At 40.3% G+C, this 23,468-nt stretch overlaps 1 protein-coding gene across 1 annotated transcript in view; it reads right to left on the bottom strand.

The window, feature by feature from the left end:
• Positions 1-23,468, bottom strand: part of ntng2b (netrin g2b) — a 107,078-nt gene that overhangs the window by 17,205 nt on the left and 66,405 nt on the right. Inside the window, exons 5-11 of the mRNA XM_079834068.1 lie at positions 20,912-20,947; positions 15,064-15,126; positions 11,792-11,980; positions 7,313-7,453; positions 4,333-7,236; positions 3,923-4,015; positions 3,530-3,604 (exon numbers count right to left, since the gene is read on the bottom strand). Coding sequence (XP_079690194.1) covers positions 3,530-3,604; positions 3,923-4,015; positions 4,333-7,236; positions 7,313-7,453; positions 11,792-11,980; positions 15,064-15,126; positions 20,912-20,947 — 3,501 coding nt within the window. The remainder of the gene's footprint in view (positions 1-3,529; positions 3,605-3,922; positions 4,016-4,332; positions 7,237-7,312; positions 7,454-11,791; positions 11,981-15,063; positions 15,127-20,911; positions 20,948-23,468) is intronic.

The following is a 23,468-nucleotide window of genomic DNA, read 5'->3' as shown; positions in this document are numbered from 1 at the left end:
ACCTGGACGATTGTCTCATCCTGGCCCACTCCAGGGAGTTGGTGATTCGTCACAGGGACGCTGCTCTTCAGCACATTCAGTCTCTTGGCTTGAGAGTGAACACCGACAAAAGTGTTCTCACCCCAGCTCAGCAGACCACCTTTTTAGGGGTTCGCCTGGATTCCGTTCTGATGTAGGCTCGTTTGGCCCCTGCCCGGATTTCCAGTCTCGTAACATGTTTGGCCCGCTTCAGGCTTGGCCATCATGTTTCTGTGTTTGTCGTAGGCTCCTGGGTCTCATGGCCGCAGCTTCCCCGGTGCTTCCCCTGGGACTGCCCCATATGAGGCCCTTCCTCTGGTGGATGAAGCTCTTAGGCGCTCGATCAACAGGATCGGCCCTTCGCCTACTGAGGGTATCACGCGGTTGCTTCCTTGCCTTATCAGTGTGGGAGGATCCTCTCTTTCTCCAGAGGGGGGTCAGTATGGGGGCTGATTACAACAGTATGCCAAATGATTACAACGGACGCCTCTCTGACCGGCTGGAGCACGGTATTCAAGGGCATACCAGCATGCGGAGTCTGGGAGGGGGAGGTTCTCTCTTGGCATATAAACTGCCTAGAGCTGAGAGCTGTCTCCCTGGCCCTTCGGCACTTTCTCCCTTCTCTCAGGGGACACCATGTCATCGTCAGTACGGACAACATGGCGGTGGTATCTCATGTGAATCGCCAAGGGGGCTCACGGTCACGCACTCTGGACAGGTATGCACGCCGTCTCCTCCTGTGGGCTCAGGAAAAACTCCTGTCCCTGAGAGCAGTCCATGTACCTGGGGTCTTGATCCTCGCAGCAGATTTTATGTTGAGGCAGAAGCTCAGGTCGGGGGAATGGATGCTGAACCCTCAAACTGTATGTCAGATTTGGGAAGTGTTCGGCAGAGCGGTGGAGCTCTTTGCCTCGAAAGAGTCGTCCCAGTGCCGGCTCTGGTTCTCTCTGAGCTCCCCAGCGCCATTGGGGATAGATGCGTTCGCGCCCCCAATGGCCCAGTCTGAAACTCTATGCATTTTCGCCCATCAAACTGATTCCGGCGTGCAGGGTGCAGGGAGAGCGGAGTCAGCCTCCTGCTTGTGACCCCTTTCTGGCCGTCCCAGACTTGGTTCTCAGAGATGATTCTCCTTCTGGACTCTCCCCTCTGGGAGATCCCGGTTAGAGAGGACCTACTGTCTCAGCTTCAGGGCAGGATTTGGCATCCTTACCCAGAAATTTGGAAGCTGTAGGTATGGCCTATCAAGGGCCATTAGCATGATGGCCATCTAGACGCTGGTCTTCCTGCTGATGTTCAGGAGACCATTGCGAGTGCGAGAGCTCCTTCCACTAGGAGGCTCTACTCCTCCAAGTGGAGGGTTGATCATCCCATGTGGTGGACCCAGTTAGCTGCCTGGTGGGTTCAGTACTGGAGTTCCTGCAGGAGAAGTTTGCCACTGGAGCAGCAGCCACCACCCTTAGGGTTTACTTTGCAGCCATCGCTGCTCATAGGGAGTTGGACGAAGTCCCTCTGGGCAAACATAAGTTAGTCTCGTCTTTTATGCGAGGGGTTAGGCGCCTGAGACCAACACGCTCCCCTGGTATTCCCTCTTGGTACCTTTCAGTTGTCCTGGAGGGGTTAACAAAGGCTCCTTTTGAGCCCTTGGAGTCAGCTCCAGAACGGATTCTGACTCTCAAGGTTGCCCTTTTGATAGCCGTATCCTCCTTGAAGCGAGTAGGCGACTTACAGGCTCTCTCTGTTTATGGGACCTGTATGGATTTTGCTCCTGGTCTAGTCAAGGTAACCTTAAGACCTAGGCCAGGTTATGTGCCCAAAGTTCTGTCCACTTCATTTCGTTCTCAGTTTATCACCCTTCACTCTTTCCACCCTCCTCCTTTCGCTTCAGAAGAGGACGACAAGCTTCATTTGCTCTTTCCTGTCCGAGCGTTGAAGTGTTAAGTGGATCGGTCTGGTGGCTGGAGAAAATCAAACTAGCTCTTGGTATGCTTCGGTGCTGGCCGCCACGGGCTTGGCTCATCGAAGCAGAAGATGTCCCATTGGGTGACGGAGGCTATTTCGCTGGCATATGAGGTGCGTGGTATACCTTCCCCTCTCAGCATTCGGGCACATTCTACCAGAAGTGTGGCTTCCTCTCAAACGCTTTTTAGAGGGGCTCTTCTGGACGACATTTGGGTAGCAATGTCCTCCACACTTTTGTGAGATTCTATAGTTTGGATCTCGACATGGCTCCAGGTTCACATGTTCTATCTGCTTGATCCGGCCATGTGGGTTATCTGGTATTCTTTGAGCCAGATATGGCAGCGCTTAGCTTGGCGTGTGTGGTATATCGTTCCCATTGCGTCATAAGCTACGCAGCGTTGAGAGAACCTATGAAAGAGAACGTCTCAGGTTACTGGTGTAACCTATGTTCTCTGAATAGGGAAAGAGACACTGCGTTTGCTGCCAAGCTCCTCGCGCTGCTGAAAGGCCTTCCTTTTTGGCAGAGAAATCTGAGGAGCAGATGGCCAGTATAGTGTGGCGACGTAAGAGCGTCGGGGCGGCGCCCGCGCCATCAGCCAATGAATTGGCGGGATTCTATAAGGGCTTCAGACAATTGGCACACCCAGAGGGCGTTCCCATTGCGTCATAAGCTACGCAGCGTCTCGTTCCCTATTCAGAGAACATAGGTTACACCAGTAACCAGAGACATTTTTGTACATCAAAGGTGCAACCGGAATCTAATTATATTTAATGTTACTGTACACTTATTCAAATGCATGTTTAAATGCAAATAAACCAGACAAATTAATCAGCTTTATGAATTCTTTGCTGTTTCAGAATGTTTCAAATATGTATGCACATTTTAAAAGGGACAGAAAGCAAGAACTCAGTACAAAGCCTGTCTCAGCACATAGGAACAGGCAAATCAATTAAATATAAATGAGTCTCTTTCACACACATACACACGTTACACACAACACACTTACCTTACATGTCACAAATAATAGAGAAAAGCAGGGATGAAGGGATTGATGAGAGTTAGAAAGTAGACAGGAAGTGGCACGTTGAGAAACATCAAACTCAGTAAGACTTCAGTTTCTGAACTCTCAACGTGACGTGTTCTAGAACTCTGTACAGTACTAGTCATTAATTCACATCACCACTGTAACGCTTAAGAACTCTTCACAGTTATAATTTCACAAAACTTATATATGGCACTACCCTGGCTATTCAAAAACACTAATTTGTACTAGAACTCTAGAGTGAAAGGAAACAGTCGGGGGTTTTAGAATTTAGAACATGCTACAGTGTTTATGAGTTGCAAGGAACTAAGGAGAGTTCTAGAACACATTACAGTGTTTTTGAATAGAACGGAACAGTTGAAGGTTCTAGAATCTAGAACCTTACTGTTCCTCTTCATTGATAAACACTTTAATGTGTTTTAGAACAGTCCCTCATTCTTGTAAATACTGTGGTGTTGTACTTAGAGATCTCTGTTTTCGTTTTCTCATCTCATTATCATCTTTCTCACCTGTAAAGTCATCATATATGATGCCTTTTAGCTGCACAGTCTGTTGCCCTCCAGATAGTAAGATCTTCAGAAGAGCTTCAGAGAATGAAAAGTCGTATTTTACATGTTGATCTAGAAACGTTGCGATCGAGCCTACGGCAAGCAAACGTGCAGCTATCAGTCCGGGTTACGCTCCGGAGGGATGGGTTGTCAAATGCAGAACAGAATCATTGTGACATTTAACTGGCCCAAAAATTAACTACCAAGCATGTGTACTACAATATATACAAACTAAAAAGTGGCAGACTACAGAAGCTAATGCAGTTTATTGTTTATGTGGGTTCTAAAGACTATGCATACGCAGTTATAGACTTGCGTACAATGCACTCCTACTCTACCTCACAACAAGGATACCTTTTTTCTTCTCTTCTTTGTCTTCCATTTTGTCTTCTCTCTCCCACTTATGGGTGGGCTTTCCTTCACCCCCGTTTGAGTGTTTGTGTGGCTCTAGACGAGCAAAGAGAAGGACTGAGCAATCCACAGATCAATTGATAATGTCTGAATCACTCACAGGGCCACCATGAGAAAATGACCACTTATGAATTAATCAGACAGTGCCATTTTACTCATCAAACTGGGTAATATGCACCTACAAAACATGTCAAATGAAATGAGCTTTAATGAAGCCAAAAAAAGTATTTATAAGACAGATGTCATTTACCGTTCAAGAGACTAAAAACTACTTCCCATGGAGTTCTATTGAATTCTAAATCAAGTCTACATTTTATACTACAGGCTGTGTGAGACTACCAGCTGAGCCATACCTTCAACATCTGTCTGTTTATGAGACCCTTCTTCCTCCTTCTCTCCATGTGGCACTTGTATTGATGAAACCATCTCTACTTTTGGTTTGGCAAATTCCTCATGATGTTTCACTATTGGCTCATGAGGATTATGCATTGGCTCGTGATGTTTAACTATTGGCCCATGCGGTTTGTGCATTGGCTCATGATGTTTCACTACTGGCTCATGAGGACTATGCATTGACCCATGATGTTTCACTACTGGCTCATTAGGATTATGCATTGGCTCATGATGTTTCACTACTGGCTCATGAGGACTATGCATTGACCCATGATGTTTCACTACTGGCTCATGAGGACTATGCATTGGCTCATGATGTTTCACTACTGGCTCATGAGGATTATGCATTGGCTCATGATGTTTAACTACTGGCTCATGAGGACTATGCATTGACCCATGATGTTTCACTATTGGCTCATGAGGACTATGCATTGGCTCATGATGTTTCACTACTGGCTCATGAGGACTATGCATTGGCTCATGATGTTTCACTATTGGCTCATGAGGATTATGCATTGGCTCATGATGTTTCACTACTGGCTCATGAGGACTATGCATTGGCTCATGATGTTTCACTATTGGCTCATGAGGATTATGCATTGGCTCATGATGTTTCACTATTGGCTCATGAGGATTATGCAATGGCTCATGATGTTTCACTACTGGCTCATGAGGACTATGCATTGGCTCGTGATGTTTCACTATTGGCTCATGAGGACTATGCATTGGGTCATGATGTTTCACTACTGGCTCATGAGGATTATGCATTGGCACATGATGTTTCACTACTGGCTCATGAGGACTATGCATTGGCTCGTGATGTTTCACTACTGGCTCATGAGGACTATGCATTGGCTCATGATGTTTCACTACTGGCTCATGAGGACTATGCATTGGCTCGTTTTGTTTCACTACTGGCTCATGAGTACTATGCATTGGCTCATGATGTTTCACTACTGGCTCATGAGGACTATGCATTGGCTCATGATGTTTCACTATTGGCTCATGAGGACTATGCATTGGCTCGTGATGTTTCACTACTGGCTCATGAGTACTATGCATTGGCTCGTGATGTTTCACTACTGGCTCATGAGGACTATGCATTGGCTCATGATGTTTCACTACTGGCTCATGAGGACTATGCATTGGCTCGTGATGTTTCACTACTGGCTCATGAGGACTATGCATTGGCTCATGATGTTTCACTACTGGCTCATGAGGACTATGCATTGGCTCATGATGTTTCACTACTGGCTCATGAGGACTATGCATTGGCTCATGATGTTTCACTATTGGCTCATGAGGACTATGCATTGACTCATGATGTTTCACTACTGGCTCATGAGGACTATGCATTGGCTCATGATGTTTCACTACTGGCTCATGAGGACTATGCATTGGCTCATGATGTTTCACTACTGGCTCATGAGGACTATGCATTGACTCATGATGTTTCACTACTGGCTCATGAGGACTATGCATTGGCTCATGTGGACTATGCATTGGCTCATGATGTTTCACTACTGGCTCATGAGGTTTATGCATTGACTCATGAGGATTCACTATTGGCTCATGAGGACTATGCATTGACTCATGGGGGTTCACTCTTGGCTCATGAGTAGTATGCATTGACTCATGATGTTTCACTACTGGCTCATGAGGACTATGCATTGGCTCATGAGGACTATGCATTGGCTCATGATGTTTCACTATTGGCTCATGAGGTTTATGCATTGACTCATGATGATTCACTATTGGCTCATGAGGACTATGCATTGACTCATGGGGATTCACTATTGGCTCATGAGGTATATGCATTGACTCATGAGGATTCACTATTGGCTCAGGACCATGCATTGACCCATGGGGATTCACTATTGGCTCATGAGGACTATGCATTGACCCATGGGGATTCACTATTGGCTCATGAGGTTTATGCGATGACTCATGAGGATTCACCATTGGCTCATGAGGACTATGCATTGACCCATGGGGATTCACTATTGGCTCATGAGGACTATGCATTGACTCATGGGGATTCACTACTGGCTCATGAGGATTATGGATTGGCTCATGATGATTCACTACTGGCTCATGAGGTTTATGCATTGACTCATGAGGATTCACTATTGGCTCAGGACTATGCATTGACCCATGGGGATTCACTATTGGCTCATGAGGACTATGCATTGACTCATGGGAATTCACTATTGGCTCGTGAGGTTTATGCATTGACTCATGGGGATTCACTATTGGCTCATGAGGTTTATGCATTGACTCATGGGGATTCACTATTGGCTCATGAGGTTTATGCATTGACTCATGGGGATTCACTATTGGCTCATGAGGTTTATGCATTGACTCATGGGGATTCAATATAGGCTCATGAGGTTTATGCATTGACCCATGGGGATTCACTATTGGCTCATGAGGTTTATGCATTGACTCATGGGGATTCAATATAGGCTCATGAGGTTTATGCATTGACTCGTGGGGATTCACTATTGGCTCATGAGGTTTATTCATTGACCCATGGGGATTCACTATTGGCTCATGAGTTTTATGCATTGGCTCATGAGGTTTTGCTGGTTGCTCATGAAGATTCACAACTGGCTCATGAAGTTTATGTATTGACCCATGGGGATTCACTATTTGCTCATGAGGTGTCACTATTGGCTGATGAGGTTTTAATATTAATTCATAAGATTCTGGTGCTGGCTCTTTATATGTCTGTATTGGTTCATGAGATTCTGGTATTGACTCATGAACATGAGGTTTATACATTGGCTTGACAGACTCCGCAGATTCTGGCATTGACTCGACAGACTCTGGCTCTGATTCAGCAGGTTCAGGTGCACTGGTGACTAATAAGATGATTCAGAGATTGAACACATACAGCAGATAAACAGTGGAATAAAAACACATTAAGACACTTCATACCAGTTTCTTCCCTGTGTCTGTTATGCTCCAGACCACTCTCCACTCTCTTTACTTCTTCTTCAATTGCTTCATGTTTCCCAGAAGTCTTCTCTTTCTTCTCAGAAATCTCCTCACCCTTCCCAGAATCCTCCACTGGTGGTGCTTGGGTGCAATCATTCGAATAATCACAATGTTGGTTCACACACACAAACACATACATTGTGTTGTGCTCTACAAACAGCATTTGAACAGCCAGCACACTAGCCAGAAATAACAACCTGTACATCAATCATAAGTCTTTCACGCTTTACATTCAATCTATAGCAAGCACAGACCACAAACTCCTCTGAAATCTCCATACTACACTTTTCATTGTCAACCACAGATTAGGGAAATGTCACTAAAACCACATCTACCACGGTACTAGAACTCTTGTTGGACGCCTAACAATACCTTGCACAGTCTGTTTCTCAATTTCTCTGTGGTGTGTCCTCTCTTTTTCAACAGGAATCATGTTTTGTCCTGGGTGCTTGGTTTGGGGATTATGTCTGTGAGATACTGCAGTTTGTCAGAAAGAGGGAAATGTAATTTTGGCTTTGCATGACTTTGAAAATTAGGCTAAAAACACAGAATGACATAACACTATCAGTAGTACATCATGTCTCAACGAAATTTAAATGACAGGTATCTCTACTGGTTCCTTTGGATGATATTCTACTTTGTGTAGGACTTTCAATCACCAGCCAGAACAGGTTTAGATAATGAGAGTCTTTTGGGAAATATTGAATTAATTTAAATATTCTAAAAGGTTTCCATAATTTTTTTTTAATGTATTTCATTGTATTTCATTAAATTATATATAAATAAATTATGTGTTTTTATTTATATATATATATATATATTTAAAATGTAATATAATGCATGTGCTGTCAAATCGATTAATCGCATCAAACCAACATTTTTTTTCATAATATGTGTGTGTGTGTGTGTGTGTGTGTGTGTGTGTGTGTGTGTGTGTGTGTGTGTGTGTGTGTATGTATATATATATTAGGCTTGCTACGATAGTCGGTGTTACCAGTGTTCAGACTCAACACCGGTTACATCACTTGCCCACCGTGGCACCGCCCACCATCGTTTAGATTTTTTTTAAAGTAATAAAATATTCTAGTTCAGTTAGAGGACAGACAGTACAAATAAAAACTGAATGTTTTTGCTTAATAAAGCATGATCCGACCGTGAGTCTCGGCAAGAGTCATTCATCAGAGAGTGAGGAGCTGACTGGGATCGCGGAAGATTTGGTTTCAAAGCGAAACGTAAAGGCGACTATTTAAGGGAGTTTGTCATTTGTTTTGTTGATGTGTTTTTCATTAAAAATAATAGGCTAATGAACCCACAATTCAAGCAATCCGCCACCGAATAATGGCGCTAATACAAAACCGAAAGTAAAATGTGCACGGCCGCACAAAGCGTGCATTTAAGCCTTGTTTACTTTCGTCTGGCTCCACTGACTGCGCGCGCGCGCCTCGTCCGCTTGGCACCCTTGCGCTTGTGCGGACGCGTCGAGTATAAACTATAAACAAGGCTTTACAGATGAACTGTCATTCATTCATGGCGTGCGTCTCAATCATAGACAGATCAATGCCCTGACTACTGAATGAGGGAGCTGATTGAGACGCACCCATGGCCTCACAGAGCGCATTTACAGACGAGCTGTCATTCACTGTGCGCGCACTGGCGCGTTTTCAGTTCAGTTTTCAGTTGCGTTTTGAGAGCCCGAGCGGTCGTGTGCATGTTACTTACGGTGATTTAAAAGCCCCCGCCGGTGATACCGGTATTACCGGTGTTGTCACACGTCACTTAACTGGTGGGAAAATTTCCTCACCGTCATATCCCTAATATATACAGTGAGGAAAATAAGTATTTGAACACCCTGCTATTTTGCAAGTTCTCCCACTTAGAAATCATGGAGGGGTCTGAAATTGTCATCGTAGGTGCATGTCCACTGTGAGAGACATAATCTAAAAAAAAAATCCAGAAATCACAATGTATGATTTTTTAACTATTTATTTGTATGTGACAGCTGCAAATAAGTATTTGAACACCTGTCTATCAGCTAGAATTCTGACCCTCAAAGACCTGTTAGTCTGCCTTTAAAATGTCCACCTCCACTCCATTTATTATCCTAAATTAGATGCACCTGTTTGAGGTCGTTAGCTGCATAAAGACACCTGTCTATCCCATACAATCAGTAAGAATCCAACTACTAACATGGCCAAGACCAAAGAGCTGTCCAAAGACACTAGAGACAAAATTGTACACCTCCACAAGGCTGGAAAGGGCTATGGGGAAATTGTCAAGCAGCTTGGTGAAAAAAAGTCCACTGTTGGAGCAATCATTAGAAAATGGAAGAAGCTAAACATGACTGTCAATCTCCCTCGGACTGGGGCTCCATGCAAGATCTCACCTCGTGGGGTCTCAATGATCCTAAGAAAGGTGAGAAATCAGCCCAAAACTACACGGGAGGAGCTGGTCAATGACCTGAAAAGAGCTGGGACCACCGTTTCCAAGGTTACTGTTGGTAATACACTAAGACGTCATGGTTTGAAATCATGCACGGCACGGAAGGTTCCCCTGCTTAAATCAGCACATCTCCAGGCCCGTCTTAAGTTTGCCAATGACCATTTGGATGATCCAGAGGAGTCATGGGAGAACGTCATGTGGTCAGAAGAGACCAAAATTGAACTTTTTGGTCATAATTCCACTAAACGTGTTTGGAGGAAGAAGAATGATGAGTACCATCCCAAGAACACCATCCCTACTGTGAAGCATGGGGGTGGTAGCATCATGCTTTGGGGGTGTTTTTCTGCACATGGGACAGGGCGACTGCACTGTATTAAGGAGAGGATGACCGGGGCCATGTATTGCGAGATTTTGGGGAACAACCTCCTTCCCTCAGTTAGAGCATTGAAGATGGGTCGAGGCTGGGTCTTCCAACATGACAATGACCCGAAGCACACAGCCAGGATAACCAAGGAGTGGCTCTGTAAGAAGCTTATCAAGGTTCTGGCGTGGCCTAGCCAGTCTCCAGACCTAAACCCAATAGAGAATCTTTGGAGGGAGCTCAAACTCCGTGTTTCTCAGCGACAGGCCAGAAACCTGACTGATCTAGAGAAGATCTGTGTGGAGGAGTGGGCCAAAATCCCTCAAACAGGAAACGTTTGACCTCTGTAATTGCAAACAAAGGCTACTGTACCAAATATTAACATTGATTTTCTCAGGTGTTCAAATACTTATTTGCAGCTTTATCATACATATAAATAGTTAAAAAATCATACATTGTGATTTCTGGATTTTATTTTTTAGATTATGTCTCTCACAGTGGACATGCACCTACGATGACAATTTCAGACCCCTCCATGATTTCTAAGTGGGAGAACTTGCAAAATAGCAGGGTGTTCAAATACTTATTTTCCTCACTGTATATATATAAACATATATAAACGAAAACTTTTTATGCTAGATACGATTAATCGATTTGACAGCACTTTTGATTTTAACCTTTGCATTAGGCTTATAATCAGAACTTAAAAAAAAATCTCTGTCACATTATCATTTACAGTTTACCAATTTGTTTTCTTTTTGCATTTCACAGAATGAATCAGCTGTGCAATGTACTGCAACTACAGTTTCTGTTCATGTGGTTTTGCTTGTTGTGTCTGAGCTTTATCAATGTAATTCTTAATTTGAATGAATGTTTCGAACTAAAGTGAATGCACTTCTGAGTGATTTGCTATGTGGTTGCAAGGGAGTACTAAAATACATGAAAAGTGGCACATGACGTTAAACAGACAAACCAAACTGTATGCAATTAATCTCGAACGACAGATCGGTGTTGTTTGAGGTGCACAAACGCTCCTGCGTGTACACAACGACCATGCTGTAATTTCATCAGCACACGTACACGCTATGCCACTGGGAATCTCAGATCTCCACCTTTATTAAATCCATCCGAGGAGCTGCTCTGTCTCGCGTCTCAGCTGAGCGGTTTATTCCTCACTCCGTTTTTTCATGCCAGCTTGACGTTTTCTGATCTGAGCTCGAGCTGGAGTTCTCGTTCACTCGTTAAACGTCATGCAGTATTCATTCTTCGGGTGCGTATGTGCGCTTCGATCAATGAGTGTGTGTGTGTGTGTGTGGTTCTGTTTTATATATTCATGGGCTGCCCTAATCCGCTTTGTGCTGAAAGATGCAAAGTCACTCTATATTTTGACAGAGGAAAACACTGTCTAATTGAGCATTGATTTCCCACTGTGCACATGCTTTGGAGCCGTTACCCACAATCCTCTAGGGGTACGTCTGAGTAGATGACTTACTGGCAGCAGAGGCGTTGAGCTCTTGGCTTGGCTACAATGCTTTGACTGCCAAAACAAGTCTTTGAAAGATGCTTCTATAGCATACTAGTAACACTAACACACACACACACTAAACTAGTGCCCTTACCTTTGATCTCTATATGTCTGTGATCAGGCCCCTCCTCCAGGGGTGTGGCTCTGTGGGGCGTGTCCTCAGTGAGAGTATGAGAAGGGGGTGTGGCAGGGGGCAGGGCTTCTGTAGTGGAATAAACTGCCTTAGGCTCTATTTTAGCTGGTGGGACGTGGTTTGCAGTATCTACGTGCGCTGGAGGAGCATCTAATGGGATTTGAGGGGGAGTGTAATAGAAACGGGTTAGAGAAACCAGAGTCAGCATGGAATACGCGCACACATACAAAGTGCTGAGCTTAACAAAACCTCCTGCATTTTAAATCTTGTAGTTCGGCTCTTGCAGTTGCTTTCAAGGCACATGGGGGGCGCTAGTGTCAAGCGGAACTCCATTCTGCACTGCAGAGGCAGTTATGAATTCATTCCATGTTCAATCTGTGAATTAAAATATTCATAACGGAATACTAGCATACTGCTTACTGTGCACTGTATGCTGTCCAGGGTTGTGCAAAATTCAGAATTGAACGATCGACTCCCTGTCAATTCATGAGTATTAATTTCTGTTGAATTAGTCACACTCCAGGAAGAGGAATTTCCTGAAATGCAATTAAAAGTAATTAAACATGTTCATTCTGCTAAATGAAGGGTTTAATTTGTATGGGATTACATTCTCGCCGAAAGTATTGCACGGATCAAATTATAATAAGTGTGAATCAAAAAATTAAAAGCGCATTTGAAAAGATAACAAGCATGAATCAACTTTAAACACATTTAAAATTATTTTGCACAAATCTTAAAATTATGTTTGTGTTCTTAAAAGTTGTTTTCCTTGTTTTTATTACTCTGCACTTTGTACATTTTCTGCTCATATTTGACTCTCTTGTAATTGTTCTCTTCGCTTTTCTTTCCCCGTTCTGCTCTTGCTTTTCCAAATGTTGCAATTTAAGATTCATGTATATTAGGACGTGCAACAACACATAAACATAAGTTTAAGATTTGTGCAATATAATTTTTAATGTGTTTAAAGTTTTGATTCATGCTTGTTTTTGTTTTTTTAAATGCGCTTTTAATTTTTTGATTCACGCTTAATTATATTTTGATCCTTGACCACTTTGTTTGCTCATCATTTTACATAATTCTTTCAGTTTGTGAAATACATATTTTTAGGGCTAGACCAGAATATTCAAATATTCGTTCAATGGGCTGGTATTCGATTTTCAATTTTGGGATTCGAATATTCTTTTTTTTTCCCTGTTTTTTTTCCGCACACCTGGCATCTCCCTCGACTCTCATTCGCGACTGCATATGTTTACACTATAAAATCTGCCGAAATACAATACTCTTTTTTTTTTTACAATTATTTTATAGCTTAGCAGTTTTTAATAGGATGGATAGGTTGAATAGGAACCCAACCTCGTTATACTTAATAAATTGATTTTCTTCTTCTTAGTGTTCCCTGCAACGGAGTATTCTCTGTCTAGAGCGCACAACCACACGAGTTTATATGGAAGAAGTGCATGCCTGAGCTTGCATTTTGGGTTAAGCTGCGTTGGTTTTACGTTGTGGAAAATAGAATAATAGAATCAAAATGTATTAGCCTTTTTACCCGTTAGGGATGTGATGGTGAGAATTTTCCCTTCACATTACAGCGCGGCAGTGAACGAATGCAGCCGTGCGCAGGTTTCTTTCGGTTTGCCCATTCGGGGACGGGTTGCTTGAATGGTGGGTTCATTAGCCTATTATTCTTAATGAAAAACACAACAACAAAACAGTACAATGACAAACTCCCTTAAATGGGCGCTTTTACTTTGAAACCAAATCTTCTGTGATCATCTTGTCATTCAGCTCCTCGCTCTCGTGATGAATGAGATCTGACTCTCGTTCGGCTCACGCGGCACGTTCAGTTCTTAATTGTAGTTAATCTATTCTCTAACTGACTAAATTATTTTCACTACTATAATAAATCAAAACTGGGACATAACAGGTGTGTTTTGTATCACTAGCAGTGTCCGTTCTCTGAGCAAATAAGCCCTGTGAGGCGCGCCACTTCTCCAGATTCCTGCCTTTATTAGAGAGAAGAATATGTTTAGCCCCTTTCCTCCGAAGCTTCGAATATTCAGTGTTGATTTCTACTGAAGCTTCGAAGCTCAAACCCGCCCGGACCAAATTCGGACCAGCCCTAATATTTTTTACATGTGTTTTTAAATTTTTGATTCACGCTTATTGGGTTTTTTTTTTTGATCCGAGACTGCAATACTTTGGGCGGGAATTTAATCCCATTCATTTGCTCCATTTTTTTTATATACATGTATTGTCTGCCTATCCATAAGGCCTATATAAATCTTCAAACTTAAAGGTTTGAAAACCTTCTTCAAAACTTTTGAACTACTTTTAAACATAAAAAAAAATCTAATTTGAATTGTAATTCATTCTGTTTGCTACATCAATTCAAATTCAAGAATTGAATAGGAATTAAAAAGTTATTTTCAATTAAGTTCTGAATGACACACAACCCTGGTGTGGCCTAATATTTATTTTTGGCCTAACACATTTTTAAAACACTCGTTTTGCTATTGTGTTAAATCAGTGCATGCAGTTTTTATTTTAGATAAAAATGTCTTCACGGTTGCCAATCCAATACAACAAGTCAAGAAAGAGACAGACTTGTGGATTGTGGCTCTTTCTTGTGCATTCTGCACAAAGCATGCTAGTCATTTGAACATATTCAGATTATCTGACCAGAGCACATTTGTAATATCAGAGGTCTTAAGTGAGATTCTGTTAGATTGTGACGCTGTGGTTTAATGCAGATTGTCAGTATGCATGTGTTTGTGCATGTGTGTTTGTGCGCATGCGCTCATGGAGGTGCAGATGGCGCTCTGTTGGATTAAGGCACATTACATCATCATTAAGCTCTGCTAGTAAGGCAGCAAATGTAAAGTACCTTATATAGCAGAGTATATTACTCTAGATATGTTACTGTGTCCAGCACCTCATGTTTCATAAAACAATCAAGTGTAATAATTGTTGTGATTTGCATTACACTGTAAAAACGGCACATATGGCACAAATGGCACATATGCACATGAACGCAAGGTGGTTGAGCTGAAAAGTTAACCTAATCAGTATGTTTTTATTCACGGTACACTCATTTTATATAACTAGGTTTCTAGATCTGAATCTCTACAATCTATGCAGATGCTACGCATAATGTCTAGCTTATTTTCCCTTTAAACTAGGTTACTACGTTATTGCTACAACTACGGGTGCCTTTGAGGGTCACTCTGTCCCACCTGTGTTCAAAGCTGGCAACTCTGTTATAGCTGTAGTGAAATCTTCAGCTGAAGTGTCAGTCACTGTTGGCATTAAAGATGAACAATAGCAAATTAATAAGCATTTGAAGACAACACCTGCAGCCTTTAGCTGAAACTACAGCAACAGAACAACTCCGATTTAATGCTGCGCTCCATTCAAAGTCAAATACGGATTATTCCTCCTTGATATCTCGATCTTCTGATCATATACACTACTGTTCAAAAGTTTGGGGTTACTAAGATTTTTTAAAGAGGTCTCTTCTGCTCACAAGGCTGCATTTATTTGATCAAAAATACAGTGATAACAGTAATATTGTTTAATATTGTTTGAATATATATTAAAATGTAATTTATTCCTGTGATCAAAGCTGAATTTTCAGCATCATTACTCCAGTCTTCAGTGTCACATGATCCTTCAGAAATCATTCTGATATGAGGATTTGCTGATCAAGAAACATTTATGATTATTATCAGTGTTAAAAAACAGTCGTGCTGCTTCATCATTTTGTGGAAACAGTGATAACTGTAATTTTGTGGAAACATTTTTACCAGGATTCTTTGATGAACACGTTAAAATAGAACCTTTTGTAACATTTATAAATATCTTTACTGTCATTTTTGATTAATTTTAATGCGTCCACTGTAAACCCTAATGCTCAAAATAATTAATTGGTTTGAGTAGAGCCAACTCAAATTAAACGAAATAGTTCAATCAAATGAACTTTTATGAGTATACAGAACTTTCTTTTTCTTTTGAGTTCACAAAACTGACACATTTTAAGTAATCTGAATCGTTTCATTGTTTTGAGTTTAATGAACTTGTTTATTTTAATTTAGACTAACTTCAATTTAACCGAAACTGGGCTGGGATTTCCCAGCATGCTTTGCAATGACATTAAAAAGGAGTAAATGCTAAAAGTGTTATAAAATGTTTTTGTGCAAGATTGATGTTAAGTGAGAGATTTAGTAGTGTTACATGTTTTGTTAAGCTAGTTTAGAAGAGTTTCTGTTATGTTGGGTTTTTGGGGGGTTACCTAGTGTGACCACCCGTCCCGCTTTGCGTTGTACCGCGCAGCATTTTCCCCCCTTGGCCCACACGTCACATATTGAGAAAATGTTCCGAAATTTCCATCAGTCTGTTATCATATTAAGAAAACATACATGCGTTTTTTTGCCTTTTTAAGAAAGCATTTTATTTAATCTTTTTGTGGCATAGTTTTTCACCTATATTTAACAGCGATTAGTCAGAAGTAGCATCCCGTCTTACACAAATACAACAGCCCTTTTTAAACCCTATCCAATGGTAAAAAAAAAGGAGTAAATATGGTCCCTAGTTGGTTGTGATGGCTGTCAATCAAAATTTGGAGCGGTGCTTCGTTCCATGTGTTCGCTGTCAGAAAACTACTGGATAATTCGGTAAATTGGTTCTATTCTTAATATATAATATAAATTATTAAATAAGACTGTCAAAAAACTAATTTCATTTTGTTTTATATTTTATTTGTTCATTATTTATTTTGTTGGATTTTAGTTGGACTTGGTCAGAACTGTTTCAAAAATAGTTATCTGCATGATGCCTGCTGCCTTTGGGCCTAGTGATGTTGAATTTAAAGGGGGGATGAATTGAGAAATCAACTTTCCTTTGAGCCTATATATAAGTTATATATAAAAGTTTATCGTGATATAAGAATATCCTGTAAGTTTCAGAGCTGAAAACCTCCTTGTTAGTCAAAGAAAAGCTTTTATAGACACCAGGCCCAGAAAACGAGAGATCTCAGAATATGTCGACCATTGACGTAGTAGGACGCAGAAGCACCGCCTCAAGCCCGCCCACCGACTCGTGGAGCTAAACGTTGCCGGTTCCAGCTCGCAAAGCCCAAAGTCCCGGGGCTCTGTGTTTTGCAGATGGGCTATCACCGGCCTGCCGACGGGCTGAAGTGAAATAGCATTCCTTTCTTGCGTGTGCGCGTGTACGGTTCGCGGTTATTCACTGATGATCGGGCGAAATGATAAAGAAATAACATTCCAATCAATCGCGGGTGGATGAGAGATGAATCAATGTGTTTGTTTGATAAAGATATTTTTCGAGTCCTGTGAACGTTTCTCCAGACGCTTTCAAAACAATTCCTCACGTGTACTGAGGGGAGCTGAAGCTCATTAAATATGCAAATCTTATCCAATCCTAGCCGTGGGCGTTTACTTCCAAGTCTTCAGTGCGGCACGCCCATAAAAACTGAGCGTTTTTCAGAGAGCCTCAAAACCAAGGCAGAATAGCCTATTACTTATTCATTATGATGTTTCTGAATGTAAAAACCACACCAACGTCATAAGTTGACCTCAGACAACAGTATAAAAAAATTAAAAAGCCAGTTCATGACACCTTTAAGTGACATGTAAAATAAAGACATTTTGATGTAATGGTGTTTTCTGGAAGGGATTAAAGAACAAAGTATTTTTATCAGATGAAAGGCAGAATACAAATGTTTTTATTAACTTAGATAGATATTATTTAACAGTTTCAGGTTATGTTTTAGTGTCGGTAACGTGTCCCACACAAACTCGTCCCACATTTGATTAGTTTGATGGTGGTCACCCTAGGGTTACCATCATGTGTCGAGTGGAGCATGAGATTGGTTTGAGGACAGATATATGTTTAATGTTTTATATTGCTTTACTCATTCAGCAAGTGCTATGCTAATGCCATCAAAGCATTGTGTTACCATTTAGCAAGGCAGCATTGATTGAATTCGCTAGTAAAGCCAAGTTTCTACTTGAATATAGAAACTATATAAGTTGATCATTTTAATTTAAATGTATTAATTAGCAATTGAAGTTCTGCTTCGCTAAACTTAATTAAAAAAGTTACTTTAAAAAGTTGATGTAACTGATTGCCTCAATATTTTGAGTGTTGCCAATTTATTCGGGTTTACAGTGTGTATAAAAATATTAATTTGATTCTAAAAATTCATACTAATCCCAAACTTTTAAACAGCATAATATACAAAGCAGATACTGAGATATATCATTTCCTGTGGTGTTTGTATGTACTGGTTTGTTCTTCCTCTTGTGGCAATTTGCCCAACTGACCAACCAGCATCCAGAGGATCAGACTCGCCGCTCTGACCTCGTAATCCCTGTCTGAACACACACACTGACCGTATAATCCCTGTGTGTGTGCAGAAGGACATTCATCCCACACACATTAATACGAACACACACGGTGTATGTTACTTTAAGACCCATGACTGGGGTTTCCCCGAGCCTTGCGTTTGTGGGGAGAATGACGGAGGAGAATATATGCTGCGCCGTTCTGTTCTGCTCTGTGCTTTTCTTTAAACAAAATACAATCGTGAACCGTAACCTGACTTGTGGATCAGTTAGGTTACAACACATACACTGGCCTACATATCATCTCCCTCTGTTCTTGCACATTTGAGCATGTGTGTTTGTGTTAGTGTGGTGTGTGCATGCTGTGTGTTTGTGTGTGTGTCGTTCCCCCTGTGAGGGAGACCTGTAGACCTTTAGACTACAGGGGAGAGAAAACACGGACATGATCTATGAGTTTGATTTCTCTAGGCCATATGCCACACACACACACACACACACACACACACACACACACACACACACACACACACACACACACACACACACACACACACACACACACACACACACACACACACACACACACACACACACACACACACACACACACACACACACACACACACACACACACACACACACACACACACACACACACACACAAACCAAAAAGAGCCATGTGTAGTTAGCTGCCTTGCATTACTGTCTGATATGCTGCTTTTTAAAAATGGAATTCCGTCACATCACAGTGAATTTAAAAGTGTCAAGCATTCTAAATTCTAATGTGGCTCCAGTGACATCATTTCCTGTTGATTCCCACACTTAATTTTCCTGAATGGGCGCTCTGATGCACCAGGCAGCATCATGTCGCTGGAAGGCAGTTTAAAGCTTTACGACATTACACAAACACTCTTAAATTCCTGACATCACAGAGTCCCAGCTCCACTTCCACTAAGTGCTTTTCGGCAGGAACACAGACAGTTTTAAAATTAGACTAATGCTACGGCTTCCTTTAAACATGCTCTGCCACAACGCATAAAGTCCAGCGAGCTTGAGAAAACTTTCTGACCGAGTTAAACCGCGTGTGTTTTGTAAAGCGCTCTGCTTCGAGATCCTTCAAATTTGTTTGAAATAGTGCTAGATACTTTCTCTCTCTCTCACACACACACACACACACACACACACACACACACACACACACACACACACACACACACACACACACACACACACACACACACACACACACACACACACACACACACACACACACACACACAGACTAATGGTCGTCTAATCTGAAAGAACTGCTGAAAAGTTAAAGTAGTAACTGTTGTCATGGAGGAAATCGATTGTTCCTGTGAAAAAATCATAGTTACTATAGTTATAGTTACTACTGTAAAACCACTATAAATTAATATATACAGAGAGCTTTCATTTTTTCTGTAAATGTTTGCTTACTGTATGACAACAATTGTCTCATTTGTGCTTATTTTTTACTGTAAAGAAATAATACAATTATTATTTTAAAATATTAAGCTTTTAAATATGAAATTATCAGTTAATATATATATATATATATATAAAATTAAGCTTTGATAATTAATAGAATGTAAATAATCGATAATTAATATAATCTAATAATTAGATTTTTTTATATTTATACTTTATTATATTTATTGATTTAGCATTTATTTTTATATTTTCAGTTTTCATTCTGGTTTTACTAATTTAGTTATGTGCTTTTGTCATTTTTTTATTATTTTTTTATATTTCTATTTTTTCATTCAGTTTTATAGTAGTTTTTAATACTTTGATTTAGCATTTATTTTTTACATTTTCAGTTTTCATTCTGATTTTAGTTTTAGTAATTTTTTGCGCTTTTGTCATTTTTATTAGCCTTGGAAACTAACTGAAATCAATGTGTAAGCTGAAGTTTTCACATCTAATATTTAGTTTAATTTAATTAGTATTTCAGTTAACAAAACTGTTTTATTTTCACTCTAAAAAAAGCTGGGTTGTTTCAACCCATGTTTGGGTCAAATATGGACAAGCCCAACAGTTTAATTTAAACAGTTTAAACCTAGGTTTGGTGGGGTTTGTCCATATTTGACCCAAACATGGGTTGAAACAACCCAGCAATTTTTAGGGTTGAGTATAAATAGTTATGGTTATCTACAACAACACCAACTTACCACAGTTTTATTGTAACAATAACTCCAGTAACTATGGTGATTTGGAGGGAACTATGGTTACCATGGTGAATTTCTGCAGGGGTGTGTCTGAGAGCAAACCACCAGCTGTACTGTTGTTTTCTGGGAAATCCCTTCTTAGATGTTGGCTGAGATTTTGTAGTGTGTGTGTGTGTGTGTAGTGCATGTGATGATGTAGGCGTGTCCTCTAATTTCTCTTATTCTCTTTGAACCTTAAGGAATCACGTCATCTTTCCCCGCATCTCTATGTTCCTTCCTCTGTACCTCCCTTCATCTTTCTTTCTCCTGCTCTCTGATGTTAGGCTGAATTGCGGCTAGATTCGGTGGTTTGACGATGATGAAAGCCACGGGACGGGCGGCCCATGAAAAATGAAGAAGACATAACGAGGGATGGAGCACAGAGACAATGAAGAAAGAGAGAATGAGGGATGACTGACAAATCAGAGAGGGAGAGAGAGAGAGGATGAAAGAGCCATCCTCTTGTTTCTCGAGGGTTCTATACTTACTGGAACCAGAAGAAGAGCCAGCCAGCGCCTGAGAACCTGAAACAGAGAGAGATAGAGAAAGTGTGTGTCAGTAGCTTTGTTCCAAACCTAGCAAGTTGCTTTCTACATAGACAGCTGCCTTCTTAGACAGCATCCGGACTGAAATGGAACCGTATGAGTGACTGATTTTGATCTTTCCGTTTCAGAGACGTTGCGAGACGTAAATAACATCCAAGCTTAGTCTATGAAAGCCAATAAAGTTACAGTTCTAAAAATCATTCTAAAAGTAAAAGAATAGCCGAGTCCACACCACACCTATAATGATAAAGGCACAGAGGAACGATATCGTTGGAATCATTTTCAGAACAATTTTGTCCAACCGATGAACCATATAAACATTGCCAGCCAATCAGAATCCACCCTGCTTTAAAGAGCTTGAGAATTTAAAGCGACAGACGACAAAACTTGGGCACTATCACAACAATATAATCCTCTGATTTGACGCTAATATACTTATCGTTCTTAGTGTCATATCATAGTGCAAAAGTGTAAATAATTCAATATTTTTAATTTGGCTATTAATGCGGCCATCAATTTTTTAAAGTAAAAACTTTACAATAAGGACTATTTTGTTAACATGAGTTAACATGAACTAACAATAATAAATACTGTACTTCTATAGCCTTTATTAATCTTAATCTTAGTCATTGTTAATTTCAGGATTTACAAATAAGTAAATAAATCTGTTAGCAGCTAATGCATTGTCAATTAACATGAAAAATGATTAACAATTATATATTTATTTAGAAATCACGATTAGTTTAAAGAGCACCTATCATGGAATTTTGAAATTTACCTTTCATGTAGTGTGTAACATAGATCTAAGTGAACAAAAACATCCTGCAAAGTTTGAGATATGACAGTGCACCGTATATATATAGTTATTTTCTTTCAAAAGTAAGAGTCGACTTTGAGTAATTTTTAAGAATCGTTAGAAGACCGAAGCTTTTTCTCTGACTAGATGACGTCAACTTGTCAAGTTATTTGAATACGATACGCCCACTTATTGCGCTCCAAGACGCCAGTGAAAACTAGAAAACATCATGGCGACGAGACGCTGTGTTCTGAAGTGCGACTCAAAAGCAAACTTTTTTCATCTGCCCAAGGATGAGCATTTGAAGACTAAGTGGCTTGAAGACAAACCATACATCGTCGCGATTGTGTGTTTTTTAGTCCTCAAATGTCTCTATTTGCATGTTTCGCGATCTCAGGAAGCTTTTATTATGGACTTCTATTATGGCACATGGTTCTTCTTCGTCTGTCTGTACCATATATGGACTACATGTGCACAGAGCGCCATCCGGCTGCCAGTATGAATTGAAAACAACACATAAGAGACTCAATCGCTCATGATTAGGCTACATCCGCGCATTTTGAGGAAGTATTGAATAAAAAATACTCCTCTGTTTAGAAATTTGACACAGACATATGAGAATCTATCAATATGTCTCCTCATCTGCACACTTTTGAACTAAAAGCCCTGAGGGATGTTGATTTGTCGCGAGTCTTCGTGAGGAGAATAGAGGAGTTTTTTTATGAATGAGATCAGCTGAGGCTCATATTACAATCAAACGGTACCGACGCGGTTTTCATATTCATAACTCCTGACACATATTAACAAATTACTGTCACTTTAAGACTTTGATGGGCGTTCCGTTTCTGAAAATATCTGCTCAGACTATACCAATCACAACTGACTGGGTCATCGGACCAATCACCGCAGATTAGCGTCACGTAAAGGCGGGGTTTTGAAAAGTGAATCACTAAAGGAATCATTTGAGAATCACTGTCAAAACAGGTAAAAATAAATGCATATTATAAGAAAACTAAAGTCTTTTTTGTCATTGCATGCATGCAAAACTGTTGTTGGGGACTTCTAAAACAATATTTGGAACATTTTAAATGCCATAATAGGTGCTCTTTAAGTTAACAATAACAATGCTCTGAATTTGAAAATGAATTAAAATTTTGGTAACACTTTATAATAAGTATGCAGTAATAAAGTACTTATAAATCATTAACAAACTATTAGTTTATAGTTAATTCATAGTTAATATATTGAAGTCTCTATATTGTTTATATATTAATAGGCTATATACAAATAGTGAGTTCTTATTATTGTTTAATTAACTTAAAGTAGTAAAAAAATGTTAATTGATAAATAGCTCTCTCTTTAAATTAGAGCAATGTGAAATTAAGTGCCTTAAAACTAACCTATATATATATAATACCAAAAGTTTTTGCAATGCATTCACAGGTATTCTGTCCTTTTTGCCCAAACAAATTTGGCCAAATGCAGCATAATTCAGAAATAGTCCTCTATGAAAAGTATTCACTTATAATAAACACTGCAGCATTCCATGAAAATAAGAATTGTCAGTTTTGATTTCATGTTGAATTTAATATGAATGTATTAAATTATAAAAAATACTCAAACAGCAATTTTAATGGGATTTTTCCCTGCGCTCATTGCAATGCATTCAGGTATTCTGTCCTTTTTTTGCTGCTTTAAATGCTA

This window comes from Gobio gobio, assembly GCF_949357685.1.
Source record: "Gobio gobio genome assembly, chromosome: 14".
Classification (NCBI taxonomy): domain Eukaryota; kingdom Metazoa; phylum Chordata; class Actinopteri; order Cypriniformes; family Gobionidae; genus Gobio; species Gobio gobio.
This window is presented reverse-complemented; position numbering and strand designations above follow the sequence as displayed.